The 22,761-nt window shown below is 41.7% G+C and overlaps 1 protein-coding gene across 1 annotated transcript in view; it reads left to right on the top strand.

The window, feature by feature from the left end:
- Nucleotides 1-14,655, top strand: part of LOC126162144 (uncharacterized) — a 48,312-nt gene extending 33,657 nt beyond the window's left edge. The window contains exons 2-3 of the mRNA XM_049918440.1: nucleotides 4,098-4,973; nucleotides 13,169-14,655. Of these exons, the coding sequence (XP_049774397.1) occupies nucleotides 4,119-4,973; nucleotides 13,169-13,585 (1,272 nt within the window). The 5' untranslated portion in view covers nucleotides 4,098-4,118 and the 3' untranslated portion in view covers nucleotides 13,586-14,655. The remainder of the gene's footprint in view (nucleotides 1-4,097; nucleotides 4,974-13,168) is intronic.
- Nucleotides 14,656-22,761: the final 8,106 nt, after the last annotated feature.

Here is a 22,761-nt window from a genome sequence, read left to right as displayed (position 1 = left end):
CCACTTCCATTCTCCAGTGGTGTCGCTCTTCACACCGTCTTAAGTGTGCGTTCACTACGCACATAAATGGCTTACGAGGAGCTGCCCATTCTTAACACCATATCCTGTCACTGTGAAAGTTGGACTGCTGGCAGCTCTGTGGATCACATGAATGATTCCTTCAGCTGATTTCATGCGATTTTTTTACAACCCTCAGCAGTCTTCGACGGTCCCTCTCTGTTAGCACATGAGGTCTGCCTGGTCATGGTTTATCTGTGGTTTCCCTTTCACATTTCTACTCCATTCACGTCGCCAGCAGTAGATTTGGCTGATTTATTACGTTACCATCGACTATCCCAGTTCGAAGTCACTGTGGGCTCCTGACAGCTGTCTTTTACACTGGCGGTCCTCCTCTCGTGACTTCTAGTTGTCAGTTCCGCATTACATGGGCATGTCCAGATACTTTAGATTCGACAGCATAAATGTCACTCGTATCTGGTGAGGCTTCTCATAACAGATCTCACCGTCTCACTGACATACACTGTTCCTTACTCGCAGCTGCTTTCATTGACTCCAGACGAGTGCAGTTTAGCACCTTTCTTTGTTGTTCCTAGCACATTTCTGACTTCATGAACAGTGTGCTGCCAATTGTGATTTTGGAGCACGCGTCACGGACGTGCCCGAGCCGTTTGGGAAGGGTTGAGGTCAATGGAAAGTTGGTTTAGGTCGGCTCGTAAGACTAGCTTGGACAACGTAGCTCAGAAAGTACTGTCAGGCATCCAGGTTAGAGTGCCAACACAAATTAGAATTTTGCTTCATAAGTATTACCGATGAAATATATACCTGGCACAAGATAAAGATTCGGTGTATTAACGAATGGTATCTGGAGATTAAAATTGCATCGTTGTGAATCAAGACACACACATAATTGATTTAAATGGTTAAGTTCACTGCATTAAGAAGAATCTAGTGTATTATAGCTGTAGTTGATAATTCGACAAATCAGAATGGATTCAAACCTTAAGAGTTCTTTGAAGTTAGAACTGCGTAGGCGAAAGAGAAAAATGCCAAACTGTTTATTATTATTATTATTTCAGACTAGTTTCCATTTTACATCACGTTCACACCAACAAATTTCAACGAATCTTTCTGCCGTGTTGTGTCGGTACTATTTGGCAACATGATTATTTAAAATCTAAGCCAGTAAAATAATAATAATAATTATTATTATTAATTAAAATTTCTTCAGAAACAACTGTAACCATTCGCCTTTTGTGATTATTAATTTTTTATCATTTTTAGGGTTGCGTGCCTCAGTCTGTAAAACTGAACCCTTGTAAGATCGCTTTGTTGTCTGTCCATCAATTACGACCATTTTTTTTCTGAAACACGTTGGCGTATCAAATTCAAATTTATTTTACATACTAAAGTCTAAGGTCACAGTGTGGTTTAAAAAATATAAGCTTATAAGTCAATGCAATCAGAAGGTAGTCATTAATATCGCACATTTTGCTAAAAAATCACCCATCAAAACCAATAGGGTACTTTCCGTTAACCTATAATCATGAAATTCATTAGGGTTTGACAGGACGAGTAAAGGAAAGAATCTGAAACTTGTTAAACTCTAATTACATCACATAAAAATCTTTTGCCATCTGAACATACTTTGCGTTCATCATCGCTCAAAAGCCTAAGACGAACAGTTATGCATGCAAACGTAAAATGTAAGTTGTAGTCACTTCTTAATAAACAGATCATTTTATTAAATGATACCTCTCTACCTATACATAAACTGAAGTCCCCTGCTCGCCTCCTTCTGTGTGTCCGGGCTAATCGGAAGAATTACAGCGGAAATTTTGATAAGATTTTGAATCCTTTGGGCTAATATCTTGCAAGTATCGATATCGATACAGGCAAAAATCGTAGAATCGTAGACCTTCTCGAGTCCCAATATTTTATATATATATATATAATATGTCTGAAATAGTACTGGAGGGAACTGACACCATGAGTCATGCAGGAATGTCCAAAACCACTTATTGGTGGGCTCGGAAGTGTGTCCCTGGAGCCACTCCATAGCAATTCTGGATGTGTGGGGTATCGCATTGTCCTGCTGGAATTGTCCAAGTAATTCGGAATGAAAAACGGACAGGAATGGATTCAGGTGAACAGACGGGATGTTTATATACGGCGAGGCGTCACCTTTGTGTCGTGCAGTCATCAAGAGTACACAAGTGGGCCTTCGGCTCTGAAAGCCCGTATCGATGACGTTTCGTTGAATGGTTCGCATGCTGACATTAGTTGATGGCCCAGCATTGAACTTCTGTCACGTTGAACGATTCTCTTCAGTCGTCGTTGGTCCCGTTGTTGCAGGATCTTTTCCCGGCCGCAGCGATGTTGGAGATTTGATGTTTTACCGGATTCCTGCTACTCAAGATACATTCGTGTAATGGTCGTAAGGGAAAATCCACACTTCATTGCTACCTCAGAGAAGCTGTGTCCCATTGATTGTGCGCCAACTATAACACAACCTCCAAATTCACTTAAATGTTGATAACCTGCCATTGTAGCAGCAGTAACAGATCTGACAACTGCAGCAGACACTTGTTGTCTTATATTGACAGCGCCTTATTCTGAATGTTTACAAATCTCTGTATTTGAATAAGCATGCTTCTACCGCTTCAGTGCATACACAATTTGAAGATGTCTTTTGTTGGTCTACTGTCTTGCATTCGACACAAGTTTCCAAAAATTACCGGGCCCCTTTTTCTCATTATTTCTAATCAGTTTTCCCAATGTCGATAAAGTTCATTGTTACTCCGTAATTTCCATTTTCGCATAGTTTTTCGTAGGCCTAATATTTTCATAATGATCCGCTTTCTAGTGTTTCTAAAGGTCTGAATCCTAGTTTAACGCTAGACATTCACTGGCTCATAGACATTCTGGCTTCACTAATGTATTGCAGTGTCCTAGTTTTGTATTTTTCGACAGGCATTTTTTGTTGTAGAAGTCTCGAGTTATACCATATGCGCTCCCCATTTTGTTTCCTTTCCTTCATAGCAACTTTTTACAAACAATTCACGTCCATCATCTCAACAAGAAATTTAAATTTTAAAATTTTTCATTTTGGTCAATATCTGTTTTCAGAAATTTTTGTGCATTTTTAATGATTTTAAAAAATATTATTTTTTTCTCTACAGAAATTCTTGAGGTAGTTTTATTTACTATGTTCTTCTAAAGCATTAATTTGTGTTACAGCAGATGTCACATTTTCAGAAAGAGTAGCAAAGTCATCCTTCTTCCCGACGTTGTTGGAGAAATATTACATTCATTCGAAAAAATTTAATAGTCAGTGATATTTATTCCTTGTTATGGGTTTCAACAGACTGTAGTCTTCTGAGAGATAAAGAACTTGCTGTTACGTGCCCCGTTCCATTATGACTATCACACATACCATGTTGACATCCTAGTGGATATTGTGTTGGGTATTCCACACAGGTTTGTCAAAATTATAACTCCGTTTTCACAAATAAAATGATTGCTGCACTTGCTTACATTTACATGACGAATTAAATACTCCATTGATCTACATTATTTAACAAACCTGTGTCAACTGTCCTACATAATACCCACTAGAATGTCGACATAGTATGTGTGATACAGTAATAATGGAACAGGACATATAACAAGTTTTTTTTAACGAGTCTTAACTCTTGAAACTGTTAATCAGGAATAATAGTACTGAATACGATCTTGACTATTAAAATTACTCCAAACCAATTACGGATAGCGCCTTCTTACCTCTATTATGAGAAATTTGTTACATTCATTCAGCCTTTCATACCAAATTCGCACTGTTTTCTCTAGAACACAATCTGAAGGAACTGGGTAAAGGTCATCACCTTGCTATATACCTGTAGTTATTCTCAAGGCTTCAGATATTTCTCCCATAAATTTCAGTTTCGATACTGTTTTTATTTATTTTTTATTAATATTTTATCATAAATAAATGCTCTTGGCGGTTTTAAGACACCTTTTCTGAATGTTGTTATGTAAAAATTCAGTCATACTATAGCATTTCCTGATTTAACGTAGTATGTGATTCTTTTGTTCCGAAGGTCGAGGCACATAAATCAGCCATGCCGAGAGGAGATGGAGCGAAACAGGTGACGCCACCGTCTTGGCTGGACAAGGCCTTTGTCGCCGGCGCCCTGAAAGCTTCTGACCCAGCAACCGATGAATCCAGCGTACAGATCGTCTCTGTGGCGGAGGTGTGTGGCGGCTACCTGAGTGAAACCTACAGGGTTGTCGCGCGGAACACCGTGACTGGGGCGACCCAGAGAGATAAGACCACGTCGCTGATTGTGAAGATCGCGCCGAACTCCGACGGTCTCCTCAAGGACGTAATCGAAAGTGGAGTGTTCACCAAGGAGAAGATCGCCTACAGCAGCTTCCTCCCGGCCGTGGAAGCTGCTCTCAGAGCGGTTGACCTTGACGAGTGGCAGCCTGTGGGGCCCAAGTTCTATTATCAGGGCTCGACGCCGAGCGACTTTCTGGTGATTGAAGACCTGGACGCTTCCGGGTTCCGTAAGGTGGACGAGGCCGTCTCTTTGGACCTGGAGCAGTGTACGGTCGCAGTGAGAGGTCTAGCCCGCCTGCACGCCGCCTCCGTCGCCTTGCTGGACGACGAGCTGTATGCAGACGATCTATTCCACCAGTCGCTCATCTTCAACGAAAAGATGCTCGAGATGTACGAGTCCTCAATGGCGGACGGATTTGGTAAAATGATAAAGATCTTCGAAGAAAACGCTTGGTTTCACAAGTACAAGGGCAAGCTGAGCGATTTCGGGCTTCCTCTGCTGCGCACGACAGTGGATGTGGTGACAAAGTCGAAAGTAGATTTCAGAGTTATGCTACACGGCGACTTCCACAGGAACAACATGATGTTTCGCAGGGACGGGGAAAGTCTACAGGTTCGCGTCTTCGATTTTCAGGTGAGATACTGGAGAACTTTTTCATATTGTTAAATTAATCAGTATGGAATCCTTTTGGAGATGCACTGTTATACCAGTAAACCGACTCTGAGAAATTGGCACAAAGGAATAAGCAGTTGATAACCGTGTACATGAAAGTTATTTGTATGTGTGACTCGAGACTGGAGAGAAACTATGCAAAGGTGTCTTTCTATGAGGTCAGTGCGAAAAGTAGCCCCCATTTCTAACAGTAACCATCTTTTCTAACCCAGTAGATCAGCGTATCCATAGCTGAAGTAATGGGAAGTAAACTCTCATACGGTTTTTATGGTCAAAATGTCAAAGTACTTGAGATTCATCATGGAATTAATGCTGTATATGGACCGAATATGATAAGTGGAAGTGATAGTCACTTACAACGTTAGTTAAGATTAGATGCACAAATGCTGGTCATCTATAGTAAGCAAAAAACTGGTGCAGGAAATTGATGAAAAAGTTTGCGACAGCCGGTCTTTCACGATATTTCAACTGTCAGCAGAATTTCTCAATTTTTTTTGTACGAGATAATGACAAAAAGACTAAGTTGTCACATGTTCTGTGCTCTTTGAGTTTCAAAACTCCTTTCTGAAATTCAACGGATAACTGCAGTTATTTTCCTTTATACAATGTTGTCAGCTTCGCGGTTTGGTCGAAGCTTGTCAAAGTACTCGTTTGAACCTCCAAGTGTGAATTCACTAGTGGGGTACCAATGATGATCTTGGTAAGATTTCAACTATGCCCCAGGTTCACGTCCAGTGGGGAGGGATGGCGTCGCACCCACCGTCCTCAGAGATAGTATGCTATCATCCCGCCTGTGGCCATAGACAGCGCAGCATGATTCAGGGTCAGAGCATTACTGCTGCACAGGCAGCTCAGCAGCTGCTGGTGCCGGGTTAGTGATGGTGACTCACCTCTATTTCCTGTCAACATGGTGAACAGATGGGAGAGACAGCCTTCCTGGCAGTGACTTCTGTTGAAGGCGATGTCGTCTGTGGAGCAAAATCTGTAACACCAGTCCTGCCAGATTCCAGCGACAGCCTAGTATGGGTCCAGTTTAAAGCCCAGGACAGCCGATTGCAGATGGAGAACCTATGGCAGACAATCTAGTTAAACAATACTGACATTGACTACTGCACCAGCGGACAGCGATTGATTGACTGTCTGGACGATAGGGCGGTAACCCATTTAATTGGCCACTGACACGCTGCCCTGTGTTGCTTGAGAGGGAGTTTCTTAGACGCAACCTTGATCCAGCATGTTGTGATCCAGCATGTTGTGATGTAGATGCTGAAGGTATCCTGTAGTCACATGTTGGAATGCCCAAGTGTCATGCTGAAAAATGGTCATAGCGACATACTGGGGCCAGATTGAGTGGTTTAATGCAGAAACACATTCTTGACGCAATATGCTGTAGTTATGCAGTAGTTAGGTGGTGACTTTCAACTGTTGGCTAGTGGTGTTACATTTATGATGTGGAACATGGGTTTCCTGTTCCGTTGGTTTTCAAACGTTTTCGATCCACAGATCCCTTGATATAAGAATAGTTATACATTATTAACTGTTGACACAATACATTTTAATCAACTTAAAATGTTATTACATCTTATTATTTCAATGCAATCAATTCAAAGGATGAGCTTGCTTCTGTACATCAGTTCCACAAATCTTGGCAAAACAATGGAAATTGCGGCTCGCATCTCTTTCTCCATATTAGTGTAAAATCTATATTTCGTGTTGATAACTGCGAATGCTGAAAAAGCTACCCAAGTACTACGTTGCAAAAAGTTACAAAACATGTGAGGTCTTGTTACCTACTTGGAGATAGTCCTGTTTCACTAAGCTCCGAAACTAAAGCAATGATGAGGAAACAAATATTACTGGAAAGATCTTTGATACAGTAGTGTTGATAAACTTGTTGTGGAAATTGCTACAAAAACGTTTTTTAACGTTTTACATGCCAAATCGTGTCTTCAGTATTCAGATTTCCAAAGAATATGTTGAACGGAATGGATAGCGTCTTGAAAGGAGGATATAAGATGAACATCAAAAAAAGCAAAACGAGGATAATGGAATGTAGTCGAATTAAGTCGGGTGATGCTGAGGGAATTAGATTGGGAAATGAGACACTTAAAGTAGTAAAGGAGTGTTGCTATTTGGGGGGCAAAATAACTGATGGTCGAAGTAGAGAGGATATAAAATTCAGACTGGCAATGGCAAGGAAAGGGTATCTGAAGAAGAGAAATTTGTTAACATCGAGTATAGATTTAAGTGTCAGGAAATCGTTTCTGAAAGTGTTTGTATGGAGTGTAGCCATGTTTGGAAGTGAAACATGGACGATAAATAGTTTGGAAAAGAAGAGAATAGAAGCTTTCGAAATGTGGTGCTACAGAAGAATGCTGAAGATTAGAGGGGTAGATCACATAACTAATGAGGAGGTATTGAATAGAATTGGGGAGAAAAGGAGTTTGTGGCACAACTTGACAAGAAGAACGGTCCGGTTGGTAGGAAATGTTCTGAGGCATCAGGGAATCACAAATTTAGCATTGTAGGGCAGCATGGAGGGTAAAAATCGTAGAGGGAGACCAAGAGATGAATACACTAAGCAGTTTCAGAAGGATGTAGGTTGCAGTAAGTACTGGGAGATGAAGCAGCTTGCACAGGGTAGAGTAGCATGGTGAGCTGCATCAAACCAGTCTCTGGACTGAAGACCACAACAACAACAACAACAACAACAACAACAACATGCTATATTTACTGCAGAGGTCCATGCGATTCTAAAGGCAATGAAGCAGATGAGACATCTTTTGGGCAAATAGTTCATCTGCCCCAGTTCCCTTTCTGTCATAAACTCGTTGCAACACATACACCCGCAAAGAAAATGGCCCAGCTCACACATGACAAACTGCACTTGCTTCAGCAGTGTTGGTGGTGGGTATCATTCTGCCAGGAAGCAGGGTATGAGGGCTCGGCAGAGTAAGCCGCCAAGCAGGCCTGCTGTGAACACGGCATGGCACAATGTGCTATTCCCCTTCAAGCTGTCATTTAGTTTGAGTGTCAGAGATACACATATGAGGAGGAGTGGCTGCTACTGATGGACAATAAGCTGTGATTGATTGAATCCAGCTATTTAGCCTGGCATTCCTCCTCCTGGTTGCACAGGCAAGATGAGTGTCCCTGATGTGAATCGAAATTGGAAACTGTCCCCTCACATACGGGTTTGTACCTTGGCAGGAGGATCACGCCCACCGGTCTGTGATGCATGTGTTCTACAAATTACTGAAAGCTACATTTTCACTGGGCGCCTTTTATATTGTATTAAATGGACAGAAGCTGATTTAGCTGTGAGCCTGCCCTTTGATGGTGATTGTGGTGAAGATTTTAAAGTTTCGTGCTGTGTCTGGCCTATTGTGGAAATTTCGATTTTAGTGTACTACAGAGTGGCTGGCTCATCCTCTTCGTTCTGGCAATGAACTTTAACAGTTGCTTGGTAGCCGATTGAGTAGTTATAACATGTAGTATGTCCCGAACAGCTCTCATATTTTAAGATTTTCCTTTGTTACATGATAGACAACTTTTTAAAATGAAAGAAGGTCCTCTGTAGGAATCGTAGCTTATTTAGTGAATGCTTTCGTTGTTCTGCCATTTCTTTTAACTTGAGGGGAAAAAACGTTTTATTGGTTTGTTTACTGAATTACCGTGATTCGACAACAGTCGTTACGTTTTATTATGAAACATACCTTTATTAGCTAGGATTTTGAAACAACTGATGCCCTGTATTCATTCTCCCCAGCAACAGTACACGTAAAACTAAAATCAAAGTAACTGTCGGAATATTTCTTGCATTGTCGTCTATTCATGTCATTAAGACTGCATGATAAATATTGAAATTTCACTTTTTCTACTTACATTTAAAATTTTGTTCATGCTGACGGAGAAACAAAAATTAAAAACGATCAGCGTTCGACAAAGCAAACATCCAAACTGGATTGTTACTGAATAAAAACAAAGGAGACACATAGTACCACGCTACTATAGTAGCAATACCTACTTGCTGATCCCCTATATATCAGAATTAATGCACACATCATTCCTTCACTCAGAAAGAGAATAATAAATGAAATTATTATTTTTATGAAACTACTACGATGCCTTTATTGCAAAGCCACATACATTCTAACAGCAAGTGCTTGAAAAACCAAATCATTTCACAATATGATCGGTACCAAGTCAACAACTAAATAAAACATAAGACGTGATGTCGGTGAAAGAAAAATTCCAACTGAAATACAAGAAGACAGAGCATCTGAATACTCAAATACACATAACATACCTCGAAAATGGCAAGCTAGCATAAAACACAATATTTAACATTACGATGAACATTATTACTACATGTAACATAAACGAACATACACGATTAGACATCAACACAACAAGAACATTAAATCTTCACTAACTAATAAGTAACTCGTGTAACGAAAAACAAATTGTAAAAGAAAATTTGAATTCTAAAAGAGTCAGACCTTCCCAACATCGAACTTATCATCAAAAATGTTTACAGAATGTTGAACTTACAGCACTGATAAGATTCATACCATAGCAGTAAAAGCAGAAATGATTGGACATGTAAAAATTGCAGTAGAAGCAACAAAACATCCAGCAGCAGGATAAAGCAATGTAGTTAGTAAAAGATCCACAATAATCAAGAAGCATAATAATAAACATTCCAACAACTCAATTGGTCACAAAAAGCAAAATTGTAAATGACAAAATAAAAGATAATGATGCTGTCATTTCAGAAACTATTGTAGCAATTAACAAGAGTACTTCAATAAAACACGAGCATTTTTTAGAAAGAACAGAAGATGCATTGGCAGAAGCCCAACAAACATACTTCAGATACTTATATAAAAAAGCGTTAAACAGTAAGGACACCTTATTTGACAAAACTGAAAGGTGATGGGGTAAAATAGTCTCAGTTCTTAAATTACAATCTCAACAAAAGACACAAAGAAAATGTACGATGTAGGCCTATAGTTAACTCTATGAACTGTATAGCCTATCACCCGAGCAAAAAGCTAAACAACGTTCTTAATAGAAATTACGTTTCTGACAAACGAATCTGTGGTCCCAACACAGTGGCGTCCCCTTCTTAGTGGTATTCCATATGAATAAACCACTTACTGAACAAAAATTCTGTAAGTATCTTTGTACAAAGAAGCAGCAAACATTTAAACTAAACATAAATAATACTATGGTATTTACAGTATACGTTTTAGTTTTACATTAATTGCATTTTATATATTAGGGTGTGGAGAAAGGCAGTGCCTTCAATTTTTATGTGATGATTGTTAAAGCTTTATGAATAAAACACACATTCCACATCTTTATTCTTCATGTCTACATGTTTATTTCTCGACATAATGACTGGTGAGAAACACATTTCTCCCAACGAGAGACCATTTGTTAACGATGGGAAACAAAAGGAACCATGCTGGCATGGCGATTTGGGGAACTGATGGACAAACTAAATCTGGACGGTCGGACTCGGCTTTCAACCATCGTCATCCCGAAAGCGAGTCTCAGGTACTGATCACAGCGCCAGTTCTCTCGCTGTGTGTTATGTTGGTGTGTAAGTTCATGGGATTTTTGTTCTGTTTGCTGGTAATACGGTTACTATAGATCTAATTATCTATTTTTTTATTTGTAGTACACTGGTGCCATTTGATTTTACATATTGTCATTATGTCATTTGGAGAAGAGTGGAGCTATGGAAGCTAGAAGATGGAGTGCTATGTGGATAAATCGGAATATTTCCGACATATTCTTCTGCTTAAGTTAAACAGATGGGTGACAGTAGAGGACGCAGCTGTGCATGGCAATATTGCCAGTACACACAGCATTACAAGAAAATTGATGATCATTTAAACGTATTAATCGACAACGATACACGCCCGGTCGCATTATTCTAGACTGACAAAGAGCACTGTACAAGAGTTGGATTGGGAAGTCATTCCGCACTCACCTTATTCACATGATCTTGCGCCATCACATCTTTCACTTTTTCCGCTCTCCATCTAACAACATTCAAGGAACTTCCTTTCCGGATGAAAAAGTGGTACGAAAATGGCTCGATCGGTTCTTCGCATCATAACCACGTGATTTCTACAGTCGCGGAATCGAAAAGTTAACCTAACGATGTCAATTGTAAATAGTGGAGGAGACTGTTGTTGATGACTAAAGTCTCTGTTCTGTTAAACTTATAGAAATACACCACAGCTTATGCACCAACCTAATACTTTCCTGCGAATAGCGAATGTCTCAGGTTCGACTATCGGTCCGCCACACAGTTTAAATCTGCCAGGAGATTTCTAGTCTAAACTTGTGAGTACGATACCTGCAGATCAGTACGTAGGGGTTGTGGTATACTCCTAGATTTCTCATTTAAAGCTATTTGGTGACGTCTGTAAATAGGCTTTTGGGGGACAGTTTTTTCTATGTTAAAGTGTCAGCTAGTTTAGATCCTTTTGTCATGATGGTCGAGCAATCCTGTAATCATTTGTGCTATGTTCTTTAGTTCAGTAACCGCTGTAATCCTATTTGATACAAGTCTCTCAGCATAATAGATAACATGAATGTTTTGTAAACAATCTCGTTTCAAGAAGGGACGTCGAACAGATGTGCAGAACTATAGACCTATTTCTCTAACGTCGATCAGTTGTAGAATTTTGGAACACGTATTGTGTTCGAGTATAATGACTTTTCTGGAGACTAGAAATCTACTCTGTAGGAATCAGCATGGGTTTCGAAAAAGACGGTCATGTGAAACCCAGCTCGCGCTATTCGTCCACGAGACTCGGACGGCCATAGGCACGGGTTCACAGGTAGATGCTGTGTTTCTTGACTTCCGCAAGGCCTTAGATACAGTTCCCCACAGTCGTTTAATGAACAAAGTAAGAGCATATGGACTATCAGACCAATTGTGTGATTGGATTGAGGAGTTCCTAGATAACAGGACGCAGCATGTTATTCTCAATGGAGAGAAGTCTTCCGAAGTAAGAATAATTTCAGGTGTGCCGCAGGGGAGTGTCATAGGACCGTTGCTATTCACAATATACATAAATGACCTGGTGGATGACATCGGAAGTTCACTGAGGCTTTTTGCAGATGATGCTGTGGTGTATCGAGAGGTTGTAACAATGGAAAATTGTACTGAAATGCAGGAGGATCTGCAGCGAATTGACGCATGGTGCAGGGAATGGCAACTGAATCTCAATGTAGACAAGTGTAATGTGCTGCGAATACACAGAAAGATAGATCCTTTATCATTTAGCTACAAAATAGCAGGTCAGCAACTGGAAGCAGTTAATACCATAAATTATCTGGGAGTACGCATTAGGAGTGATTTAAAATGGAATGATCATATAATGTTGATTGTCGGTAAAGCAGATGCCAGACTGAGATTCATTGGAAGAATCCTAAGGAAATGCAATCCGAAAACAAAGTAGGTTACAGTACGCTTGTTCGCCCACTGCTTGAATACTGCTCAGCAGTGTGGGATCCGTACCAGATAGGGTTGATACAAGACATAGAGAAGATCCAACGGAGAGCAGCGCGCTTCGTTACAGGATCATTTAGTAATCGCAAAAGCGTTACGGAGATGATAGATAAACTCCAGTGGAAGACTCTGCAGGAGAGACGCTCAGTAGCTCGGTACGGGCTTTTATCAAAGTTTCGAGAACATACCTTCACCGAAGAGTCAAGCAGTATATTGCTCCCTCCTACGTATATCTCGCGAAGAGACCATGAGGATAAAATCAGAGAGATTAGAGCCCACACAGAGGCATACCGATAATCCTTCTTTCCACGAACAATACGAGACTGGAATAGAAGGGAGAACCGATAGAGGTACTGAAGGTACCCTCCGCCACACACCGTCAGGTGGCTTGCGGAGTATGGATGTAGATGTAGATGTAGATGCAGACTAATCACGTTTTCCTAATTTCCTACCAATGAACACATGGTGTGTGTCACATGCTTAACTTTAGACGCACCCCTATGATCATTCCATTTCATATTGGCTCACTAGGACATCTCCAGAAACACCTTAGAAAAGGGATGTGAGGAATCTCAGGAGGGGCTGAGCCGGCTGCATGAACTTTGCTTCGACGTTTCAGGGTATGTACGTGGGGTGCCCGGCAGTGGAGCTGCAGTACTTTCTGCACACGAGCGCCAGCCTGGAGGTGCTGCGCGACCACGTGGACCAGCTGCTGGCAGAATACCACGTGGAGCTGCAGCGCGCGCTGCGGGCCCTGGGCCGCCACCAGCAGGCGGACGCCTACCCGCTGGACAGCCTACGCCGCGACTATGACCGCTTCGGCATGGTCGGCGTCTACGTCACCTTCCACATCTTGCCGCTCATCCTCGACACCCACATGGCGGGGCAGATGGCCGACATGACACTGGAAAATTTCCAAGAGCAGGCGGACGAGTTCTGTCAGAAGCACTGTAGAAATGAAAGGTTCCTGCGTTACGTCGAGTACCTGATCCCTCATTTTGACTCCAAAGGGTTGTTTGAAGTAAAGGTAGAATAAACCATATTCATTTCAACGCTCTTGACGTAAACATTTTACGTAAAACGAAGAAGGGTGGGATATGACAGTTTAATGTCCGGCCGACGACGTAGTCATGAGCTCGAATTGAGCAACTGACTAAATATTTGAATATGGGTGGCACGACATGTGGTTGATCCGGCGTCGTCCTCCCGAATGAGAGTCCAGTGCGCTTATAACTGTGCCATGTCTGTCGGTATGTAGGAGGAGGGCGAACTTGGTTCTAGCCGGACTTGGGATTGGCAATCAGTGTCTGTGTCCGCACTAAAGCCGACCCAAACACTCACGCCGCTGCTCTTCATCCAACTGAGTAAATATGCTCAGTGAGATCGCAGTAGAATCGATTCTATTCGAATTCCCTTCCGGCCATCTAGATGGAAACTTTCCTTTGCTGTCTCTTAAAAAAGGACCCGGGCGATTTCCTTGCTCCATCGTCTTCCAGTCTGAGGTTCCGTATCTAATGACGGGATGTTAGAAGCTAACCTTCATTGCTATTCCTCCAGTCACAGCCTGTATTTCTGATCATCTCGCCGTCGATGCAACGCTAAATCACAATCTTCTGCCTTCTTTCTTGCTATTCTTATCGATACACAGTTGTTCGTAGCCCATCTGAATGTGGTTCTTATCTAAGGAGTAGACAATGACTTGTCCGTTATATTTCGACATATATTTTAAAATATCGTTTAACCACAACTTCTCTAAAAACGGTCAGCCTGTAGTTGACCTATTAACATGAACACATGCAGGTCACTGGCAAATGACTGACCTCTCGTGACATTTTGATGTGTCTTTATATACGCCGTCGCACCGTGGAGTAATTCACTGCCACAATTTTAGTTCTGATTATTGAAATTTTGGTTCCGTAAGTAATCATCGTCGCTGTTTACTTTAACGTCAATAGTAACAATTGTATTTTGATCGTGCACTAACGGATGCAATCCAGCGTCCTACCTCCTCTGCATCTGAGCGTCGCTTTCTTGAGAGGAACAAACTTCGATTACCGCAGAACGCCAAAGACGCACGACTTTGAGGTTAGCAGAAATTATAGCTAAGTTGTTAACGTCAATAGTAACAATTGTATTTTGATCGTGCACTAACGGATGCAATCCAGCGTCCTACCTCCTCTGCATCTGAGCGTCGCTTTCTTGAGAGGAACAAACTTCGATTACCGCAGAACGCCAAAGACGCACGACTTTGAGGTTAGCAGAAATTATAGCTAAGTTGTTGTTTGGACGAGAGAATTTTTCATGGGCAGCTGCGTGAAAAATATTAAGTCACTGACATAAGCGTTAAGATTTCATTAAAATCTTCCAGTTTCTATTATTCGTGCGACTGTTTTTTATATATATATATATATATATATATATATATGGGAGAGACAACAGAGAATATGGGTGAAGGAAAAGAAAGTGTAACAACAATAATTTGCTACTTAAGAGCATGTCGGAAACCAATCAATGCTTATTCACAGTTTAAAGTTGAAGAGAAACAGTTACATGTTCTTATGTAGTCATATCCTTGCAACCACACAGCAGTGAACAGAAGTAGTATTCAAGGGCATATAAGGAAAACCATGTTTATGGTGTAGTTTGTTCTGCCACTCGTACCTGTCTCACTGGACATATGAAAGTTTGCCTGTCGTTATGTCCTTGCCACGGATCGACACACAGCAAGCTCTCTCATTTCACATATACCTACCGCAATAAGGCTGTGGTTAAAATATTGTTTCGCGTTCGGATGCACATCTCCCTTCGGATACTCGGATTAATGTTTCCCGTGATTTACCTACACGATTGAGGCGAATGTCAGGATGATTTCCTCAGTATGCTGTCGGATAACAGTGATACCCGAACTACGTTCCCTCCACTTCGTTGCATTTATACTGGCTAAAACAAATACATATCCCACTCACATAAACTAAGACACACTGTACGTATTTTATATTATTTATGCTTGCTTTTTGTTAAGTTACATTTTGTTTAATTAAAGGTTGCTCATATACTATAGTACTTCAGATGTGTACATGCATTATGTATAAAATGTGTATTTCGCTTTGATTCGTACATGACTTAGCCTGCATTGTAAGCTAGAAACAAGAGTTCTATACTAAATAAAGCTTTTTAGATACTTTTATCACAGTAACTACATTATTCTTTGAATTTAGCACAGAAGGAAATTCTACTGCCTCTGTCTCTTGAATCATACGTAACTATAATCCTCTCACAAATATGTTATTATTTCAAAAATTACATTTTTTTTTAACGACGTTCATTCTAGTACCTATTTATGTATTATCGATACGTATTTTACTTGAAATATATAGAATATTGACACAGTTGTTAAAAAGATGCTTCCATGTGTACTCTATCATCTGGCGCTACAGCGTATGACTCTATAACTAATTCATTTAACCTCCTCATCAGTCATCAGAAATCTTATATATTTGTAAAGCTTATTCCGTTCCATGATGGTTTGACTGGTACACCAACCGGTTTTTCGTAATTATTACATATATAATGTAAGTTCCCTGAAAAACAAAAAAGCCAGTGGAGAAGACTGTATTACAGTTGAACTTATAAAATGGTCTCAACAAAAAATTATAACTAACCTTATGACCATGTATGAAAAGATACGCGAACCTGAAATGATTCCAGGAGACAGGAAAGTGACTATTATCTATCCTTTGCACAAGGAAGGTGACAAGTATGATACAAATGACTACAGAGGTATCTCTTTTGCCAGTGGGTTATAAAATATTTCCAACAATTTTGCTAAATAAGGTCTTACGCACTTAATAGCCATTTGGATGAATATCAAAATGGATTTGCAAAGGGCAGATCTTGCTCAGAACAGATTTTCAACGTAAAATCGATAATCCGTCACATACTTACGAACTCTAAACTAATAGCTGGAAGATTTATCAGTTTTAAAAGGCATTTGATTCGGTTGGTACGGAAACACTACATAAAGTGACCCAAGAAGTTGGCATTAAATTTAAAATAGCAAACCTTATTCGTGACACGCTCACAGACACCAAATCAAAAGAAAAGTTTCTGGGTGAAATATCTAAGGGATTCAAAATAAAACAGGTTAAGGCAAGGTGACGGTTTGTCTCCTCTCTCCTCCCGGCCCTGTCTCTCCTCTCCTCTCCTCTCCTCTCCCCTCCCCAAGAAAATAGTAAGCGAATAGAAACTAAAAGAACATTGCATCAGTAACATTGGGGACTATAAACAAAGATAGTCAAATTCAATCTAGCATTTGCAGATGATTTTGCCGTTCTTTCTAAAACCTAACTAATGCAGTAATAAAAATCAACCTCTTAGAAGCAACTGTCAACAAAGCAGGTTAAAGAATTTCTGTAGAAAACACAATCTGGAAAACATAAGTAATTCTCCAGAAATTCTCATAAGATGTATTGGACAAATAGAGGATTAACAAATTTAAATTTTTAAGAGAAGTGATTCCAGAAAATGGTTTAGAGAAATTCACTGTGGAAGAAAGAGTACGTAAAAAGGACAAGATGTATCTGCCTAAAAATTTGAAAATATAATACTACCAGACAGTAGTAAAAACAGAATGTATCTATGTAAGTGAATGTTAGTACTAAATTACCCATTATACAAATTGAAGTCCTGGAAAGAAGAATCATTAGAAAAAATACACGGTACGCTAAGAAATGCAGAGGCATTCATTAAGAAGTAATGAAGAATATCGCATCATAGAAAACATAATTGAAACGCAACAGAACAGGTGATGGATGTTTCTTTACACGTTTATACAGAATGAACGGCAGCAGATTAACTCAAAAGATTGTTAAATATCCTGGGGACAAGAAGTCAACAATAGCCTGGATACAAGAAGTTAGCAAAGTTTTGGAAAGAAACATAAGTGAAAAAATGCAACAGATTTTTAAGAACATGTTAAATATTGAAGCATTCTAAGGTAGGAGGGCGTAGAGACGGACAAAATGGTCTGAGGATAGGAGGACACATGTTGAGAACATGAAAGAATATTGGAAGAAGAAGAACGAACAAAAAAGGAGGAAGCATTGAAATCGGCACCTGGTTCTTATGACCCAAACGGAAAAAGAAAGTCTCGGTTGCAAAGCTAGTTTATTATAAATAACGCGTTTCACATGGTTAAGCCTCCCTCAGGTTTTCTAGAAGAAAAGAAAAAGCAACGATGTAGTTATACAAAATTAAGAGTTAAGGTGCGTGGTATTAAGATGCGTTAAACTTTCCAGTTTACTTTAAAAGTTTAAAAGTGCAAATTAACAATTACGAAAGGGTATCAAAGCATTACATTTCCCCGGCTGGTTGGGCTGTTAGTCAGAAAGATGGTATCGAACCAATGAAAGGAAGAAATGTCGAACAAGATACGCGTTATTAGGTTGGTATAACAACAGAAAGCAATAGTATCGCTAAAACTTAACTAATCTCGGCCGATGTTTATAAGAAGTGGCTACAGGAAATAAACAATTTTCAGTTAACATGCGATCTAATTATTTTCGTTTATTACCATACCTTAACTATAGAAGAGAGAATCCTGTCATAGACAACGGCTTAAAAATTATCAGTTGTTAAAGTATTTTAATGATAAACGTTGATTTAAAGCGGTATTACAACACGTAGAACTGCTGACTGTGTGCTTATTACAATAAGAGAACTGTTGCCAGCTTTATTGACTGTAGTCATTATCAGGCAACTGAAATTCTTAAAAATGTCCTGATATTCCATTTGTGGCTAATCAGCTTTTTTTTTTTATTTCTGTCATCACTTAGTGATTTGGTTACTGAGTTAACATTCACGAAAATCATTTAGCGAAGCTATAGCTCTAATAAATACCAAATACTTATTTTACCAAATCGTGCGAAAGTTTGTTCCAAGTGTTTAAAGTAATTAAATCTGTTTCTGTAGTTCTTTTATGGTAACTACTGTTAACGCGCAACACGATAGCATTTACCTCTTTCAGTTTCTCGCATTGGGTTATCGAAACGTAAAAATCTGAAGCTATGTCTATTTTCTGCGATAACCAAATGAGTTATGAAAGAGGAACATCAAGAAAGACACGTTCGTATTAAGAAAGTGTAAGGCAGGACTGCAGCTGATAGCTACTGTGCCTTGCCTCCTGTATTCGAGAAGCCTTGAAAGATAAAGCAGGGACTGATGACCTTAGCTGTTAAGTCCCATAAGATTTCACACACATTTGAAAGATAGAGCGAAACTAAGTTTCACCCTTCTGACTGAAAGTAAGGAAGGCTTCAACATGGCTGACGAAATATGCAGGAATTAAGCATTGTAGGTAACAAAGCGAAGAACAAGCGATGCTGAGTGATGGAAAGGAGAACCGCGAACTGGGCATTTTTCGGTATCACAGCTCGCGAAAGAATTCTCCTGTTCAGGAAGTGGAATCTCACAGGCTGTCAGAAATAAGGAATAGGATCGGTAGGCAGGAGCAGACGATGAAGCTTCCTTCAATGAAATCACCTCTCCGAAACAGTTATTTCAAATGGAGTAAGAATTGTAATCCATAAAGCTTTCCCAACGTAATGAGTATAACGTCAACATATTGTCACAAAATTTCGGGTGGCAGCCATCCAGCCATATTCAGGTGTCTTACACTGAAGATGGCCACTCCACGTCGCTAATTTTATTGTGCTGAGGCCATAATTTTAACTACACAGCCGCAAGACAACAGATGGCGTGCATGCAATATCACCGCCAAATCGTTAGCACACGACGGAGCGTGCATTCGCATAGTAAAAATACGCTGGGGCTCCACGCAGGGCTCACTGCTGCTGCAAGCCGGCGACTGGATGGCCCGGGCTGCGCTCCAGACACGTTGCATCTCGCTGGCAGGACCAAACTCACGACCCGAACTGCCGCCGTGAACTATCCTCCTCGCACGTTCCGATTCACTCCACGACAGATGACAACCGGGAAGTCATAGCAGCCGAGCAAAGATCCTATCGATAAGTGTACTAGCGCCGATGACGGTCAGGCAACACAGAACTCAGTAACACTATTAATTTAAATCAACGTGGTTAGATGGAAATACTTCAAAACAGGATGTAAAGTACCAAATGGTGGGGCGTCGAGCCATGCACGGCTCAGCCGGAGCACATGTCTGTCTAGCCATGAGACGTGGTCAATGTGCAACCCGAAAAAAAAGACTGAACGTATCTGAAATGTGGCGCAGTCGAAGAATGTAAATGAAAAACAAGTGTGAACAGATGCGGGAGAATATGAAACCGTAGCAATGACAGTGGGTGAGGGAAGAAATTGCTGGAAATAACTGACACAAAAGAAGCGTCAGCTTGGAAAAATAGTACCGTTATTAATGTAGACCACACAATTCATTGATCATCCGAATGTGCCGACATCTGCCTTGACGTCTGGAAATATGAGTACTTGGTTTGAAAGCATCTGCCAGGCCATCCCGAAATACTTACTTGGGAAGTAAGTAAATGCGGAGGAGGAAAACTGTAACCTGATGACTGGGTGTTGTGTGATGTCCTTAGGTTAGTTAGGTATAAGTAGGTCTAAGTTCTAGGGGACTGATGACCATAGATGTTAAGTCCCATAACGCTCAGAGCCATTTTTGAGGAAAACTGTAAAATTAATAGGGTTTTGGATATACTTGTTACTTGGATGTGAAAAGAGAAACGTAGAAGAGGAGGGAGATGCATGATTCGTACAAAACAAGGAAAATATTCGCAGCTTCTCAAAGTCAATAATTGCAGTTAAAATTTTCAATTGTGGAAATACACTCCTGGAAATGGAAAAAAAGAACACATTGACATCGGTGTGTCAGACCCACCATACTTGCTCCGGACACTGCGAGAGGGCTGTACAAGCAATGATCACACGCACGGCACAGCGGACACACCAGGAACCGCGGTGTTGGCCGTCGAATGGCGCTAGCCGCGCAGCATTTGTGCACCGCCGCCGTCAGTGTCAGCCAGTTTGCCGTGGCATACGGAGCTCCATCGCAGTCTTTAACACTGGTAGCATGCCGCGACAGCGTGGACGTGAACCGTATGTGCAGTTGACGGACTTCGAGCGAGGGCGTATAGTGGGCATGCGGGAGGCCGGGTGGACGTACCGCCGAATTGCTCAACACGTGGGGCGTGAGGTCTCCACAGTACATCGATGTTGTCGCCAGTGGTCGGCGGAAGGTGCACGTGCCCGTCGACCTGGGACCGGACCGCAGCGACGCACGGATGCACGCCAAGACCGTAGGATCCTACGCAGTGCCGTAGGGGACCGCACCGCCACTTCCCAGCAAATTAGGGACACTGTTGCTCCTGGGGTATCGGCGAGGACCATTCGCAACCGTCTCCATGAAGCTGGGCTACGGTCCCGCACACCGTTAGGCCGTCTTCCGCTCACGCCCCAACATCGTGCAGCCCGCCTCCAGTGGTGTCGCGACAGGCGTGAATGGAGGGACGAATGGAGACGTGTCGTCTTCAGCGATGAGAGTCGCTTCTGCCTTGGTGCCAATGATGGTCGTATGCGTGTTTGGCGCCGTGCAGGTGAGCGCCACAATCAGGACTGCATACGACCGAGGCACACAGGACCAACACCCGGCATCATGGTGTGGGGAGCGATCTCCTACACTGGCCGTACACCACTGGTGATCGTCGAGGGGACACTGAATAGTGCACGGTACATCCAAACCGTCATCGAACCCATCGTTCTACCATTCCTAGACCGGCAAGGGAACTTGCTGTTCCAACAGGACAATGCACGTCCGCATGTATCCCGTGCCACCCAACGTGCTCTAGAAGGTGTAAGTCAACTACCCTGGCCAGCAAGATCTCCGAATCTGTCCCCCATTGAGCATGTTTGGGACTGGATGAAGCGTCGTCTCACGCGGTCTGCACGTCCAGCACGAACGCTGGTCCTACTGAGGCGCCAGGTGGAAATGGCATGGCAAGCCGTTCCACAGGACTACATCCAGCATCTCTACGATCGTCTCCATGTGAGAATAGCAGCCTGCATTGCTGCGAAAGGTGGATATACACTGTACTAGTGCCGACATTGTGCATGTTCTGTTGCCTGTGTCTATGTGCCTGTGGTTCTGTCAGTGTGATCATGTGATGTATCTGACCCCAGGAATGTGTCAATAAAGTTTCCCCTTCCTGGGACAATGAATTCACGGTGTTCTTATTTCAATTTCCAGGAGTGTAGTATGATTTTTTCCCTTAGGCATTTTAATGTGAAGTCGTAAAGCTCTTTCTACACTACTGGCCATTAAAATTGCTACACCAAGAAGAAATGCAGATGATAAACGGGTATTCATTGGACAGTTAGATTATACTAGAACTGACTTGTGATTACATTTTCACGCAATTTGGATGCATAGATCCTGAGAAATCAGTACCCAGAACAACCACCTCTGGCCGCAATAACGGCCTTGATACGCCTGGGCATTGAGTCAAACAGAGCTTGGATGGCGTGTACAGATACAGCTGCCCACGCAGCGTCAACACGATACCACAGTTCATCAAGATTAGTGACTGGCGTATTGTGACGAGCCAGTTGCTCGGCCACCATTGACCAGACATTTTCGATTGGTGAGAGATGTGGAGAATGTGCTGGCCAGGGCGGTAGTCGAACATTTTCTATATCCAGAAAGGTCCGTACAGGACCTGCAATATTAGGTCGTGCATTATCCTGCTGAAATGTAGGTTTTCACAGGGGTCGAATGAAGGGTAGAGCCACGGGTCGTGACACATCTCAAATGTAACGTCCACTGTTCAAAGTGCCGTCAATGCGACCAAGAGGTAACCGAGACGTGTAACCAATGGCACCCCATACCATCACACCGGGTGATACGCTAGTATGGCGATGACGAATACACGCTTCCAATGTGCGCTCACCGCGATGTCGCCAAACACGGATGCGACCATCATGATGCTGTAAACAGAACCTGGACTCATCCGAAAAAATGACGTTTTGCCATTCGTGCACCCAGCTTCGTCCTGTCTGTGATGCAGCGCCAAGGGTAACCGCATCCATGGTCTCCGAGCTGATAGTCCATGCTGCTGCAATCGTCGTCGAACTGTTGGTGCAGATAGTTGTTGTCTTTCAAACGTCCCCATCTGTTGACTCAGGGATCGAGACGTGGCTGCACGATCCGTTACAGCCATACAG

Source organism: Schistocerca cancellata, chromosome 2 (genome assembly GCF_023864275.1).
Source record: "Schistocerca cancellata isolate TAMUIC-IGC-003103 chromosome 2, iqSchCanc2.1, whole genome shotgun sequence".
NCBI lineage: Eukaryota > Metazoa > Arthropoda > Insecta > Orthoptera > Acrididae > Schistocerca > Schistocerca cancellata.
This window is presented reverse-complemented; position numbering and strand designations above follow the sequence as displayed.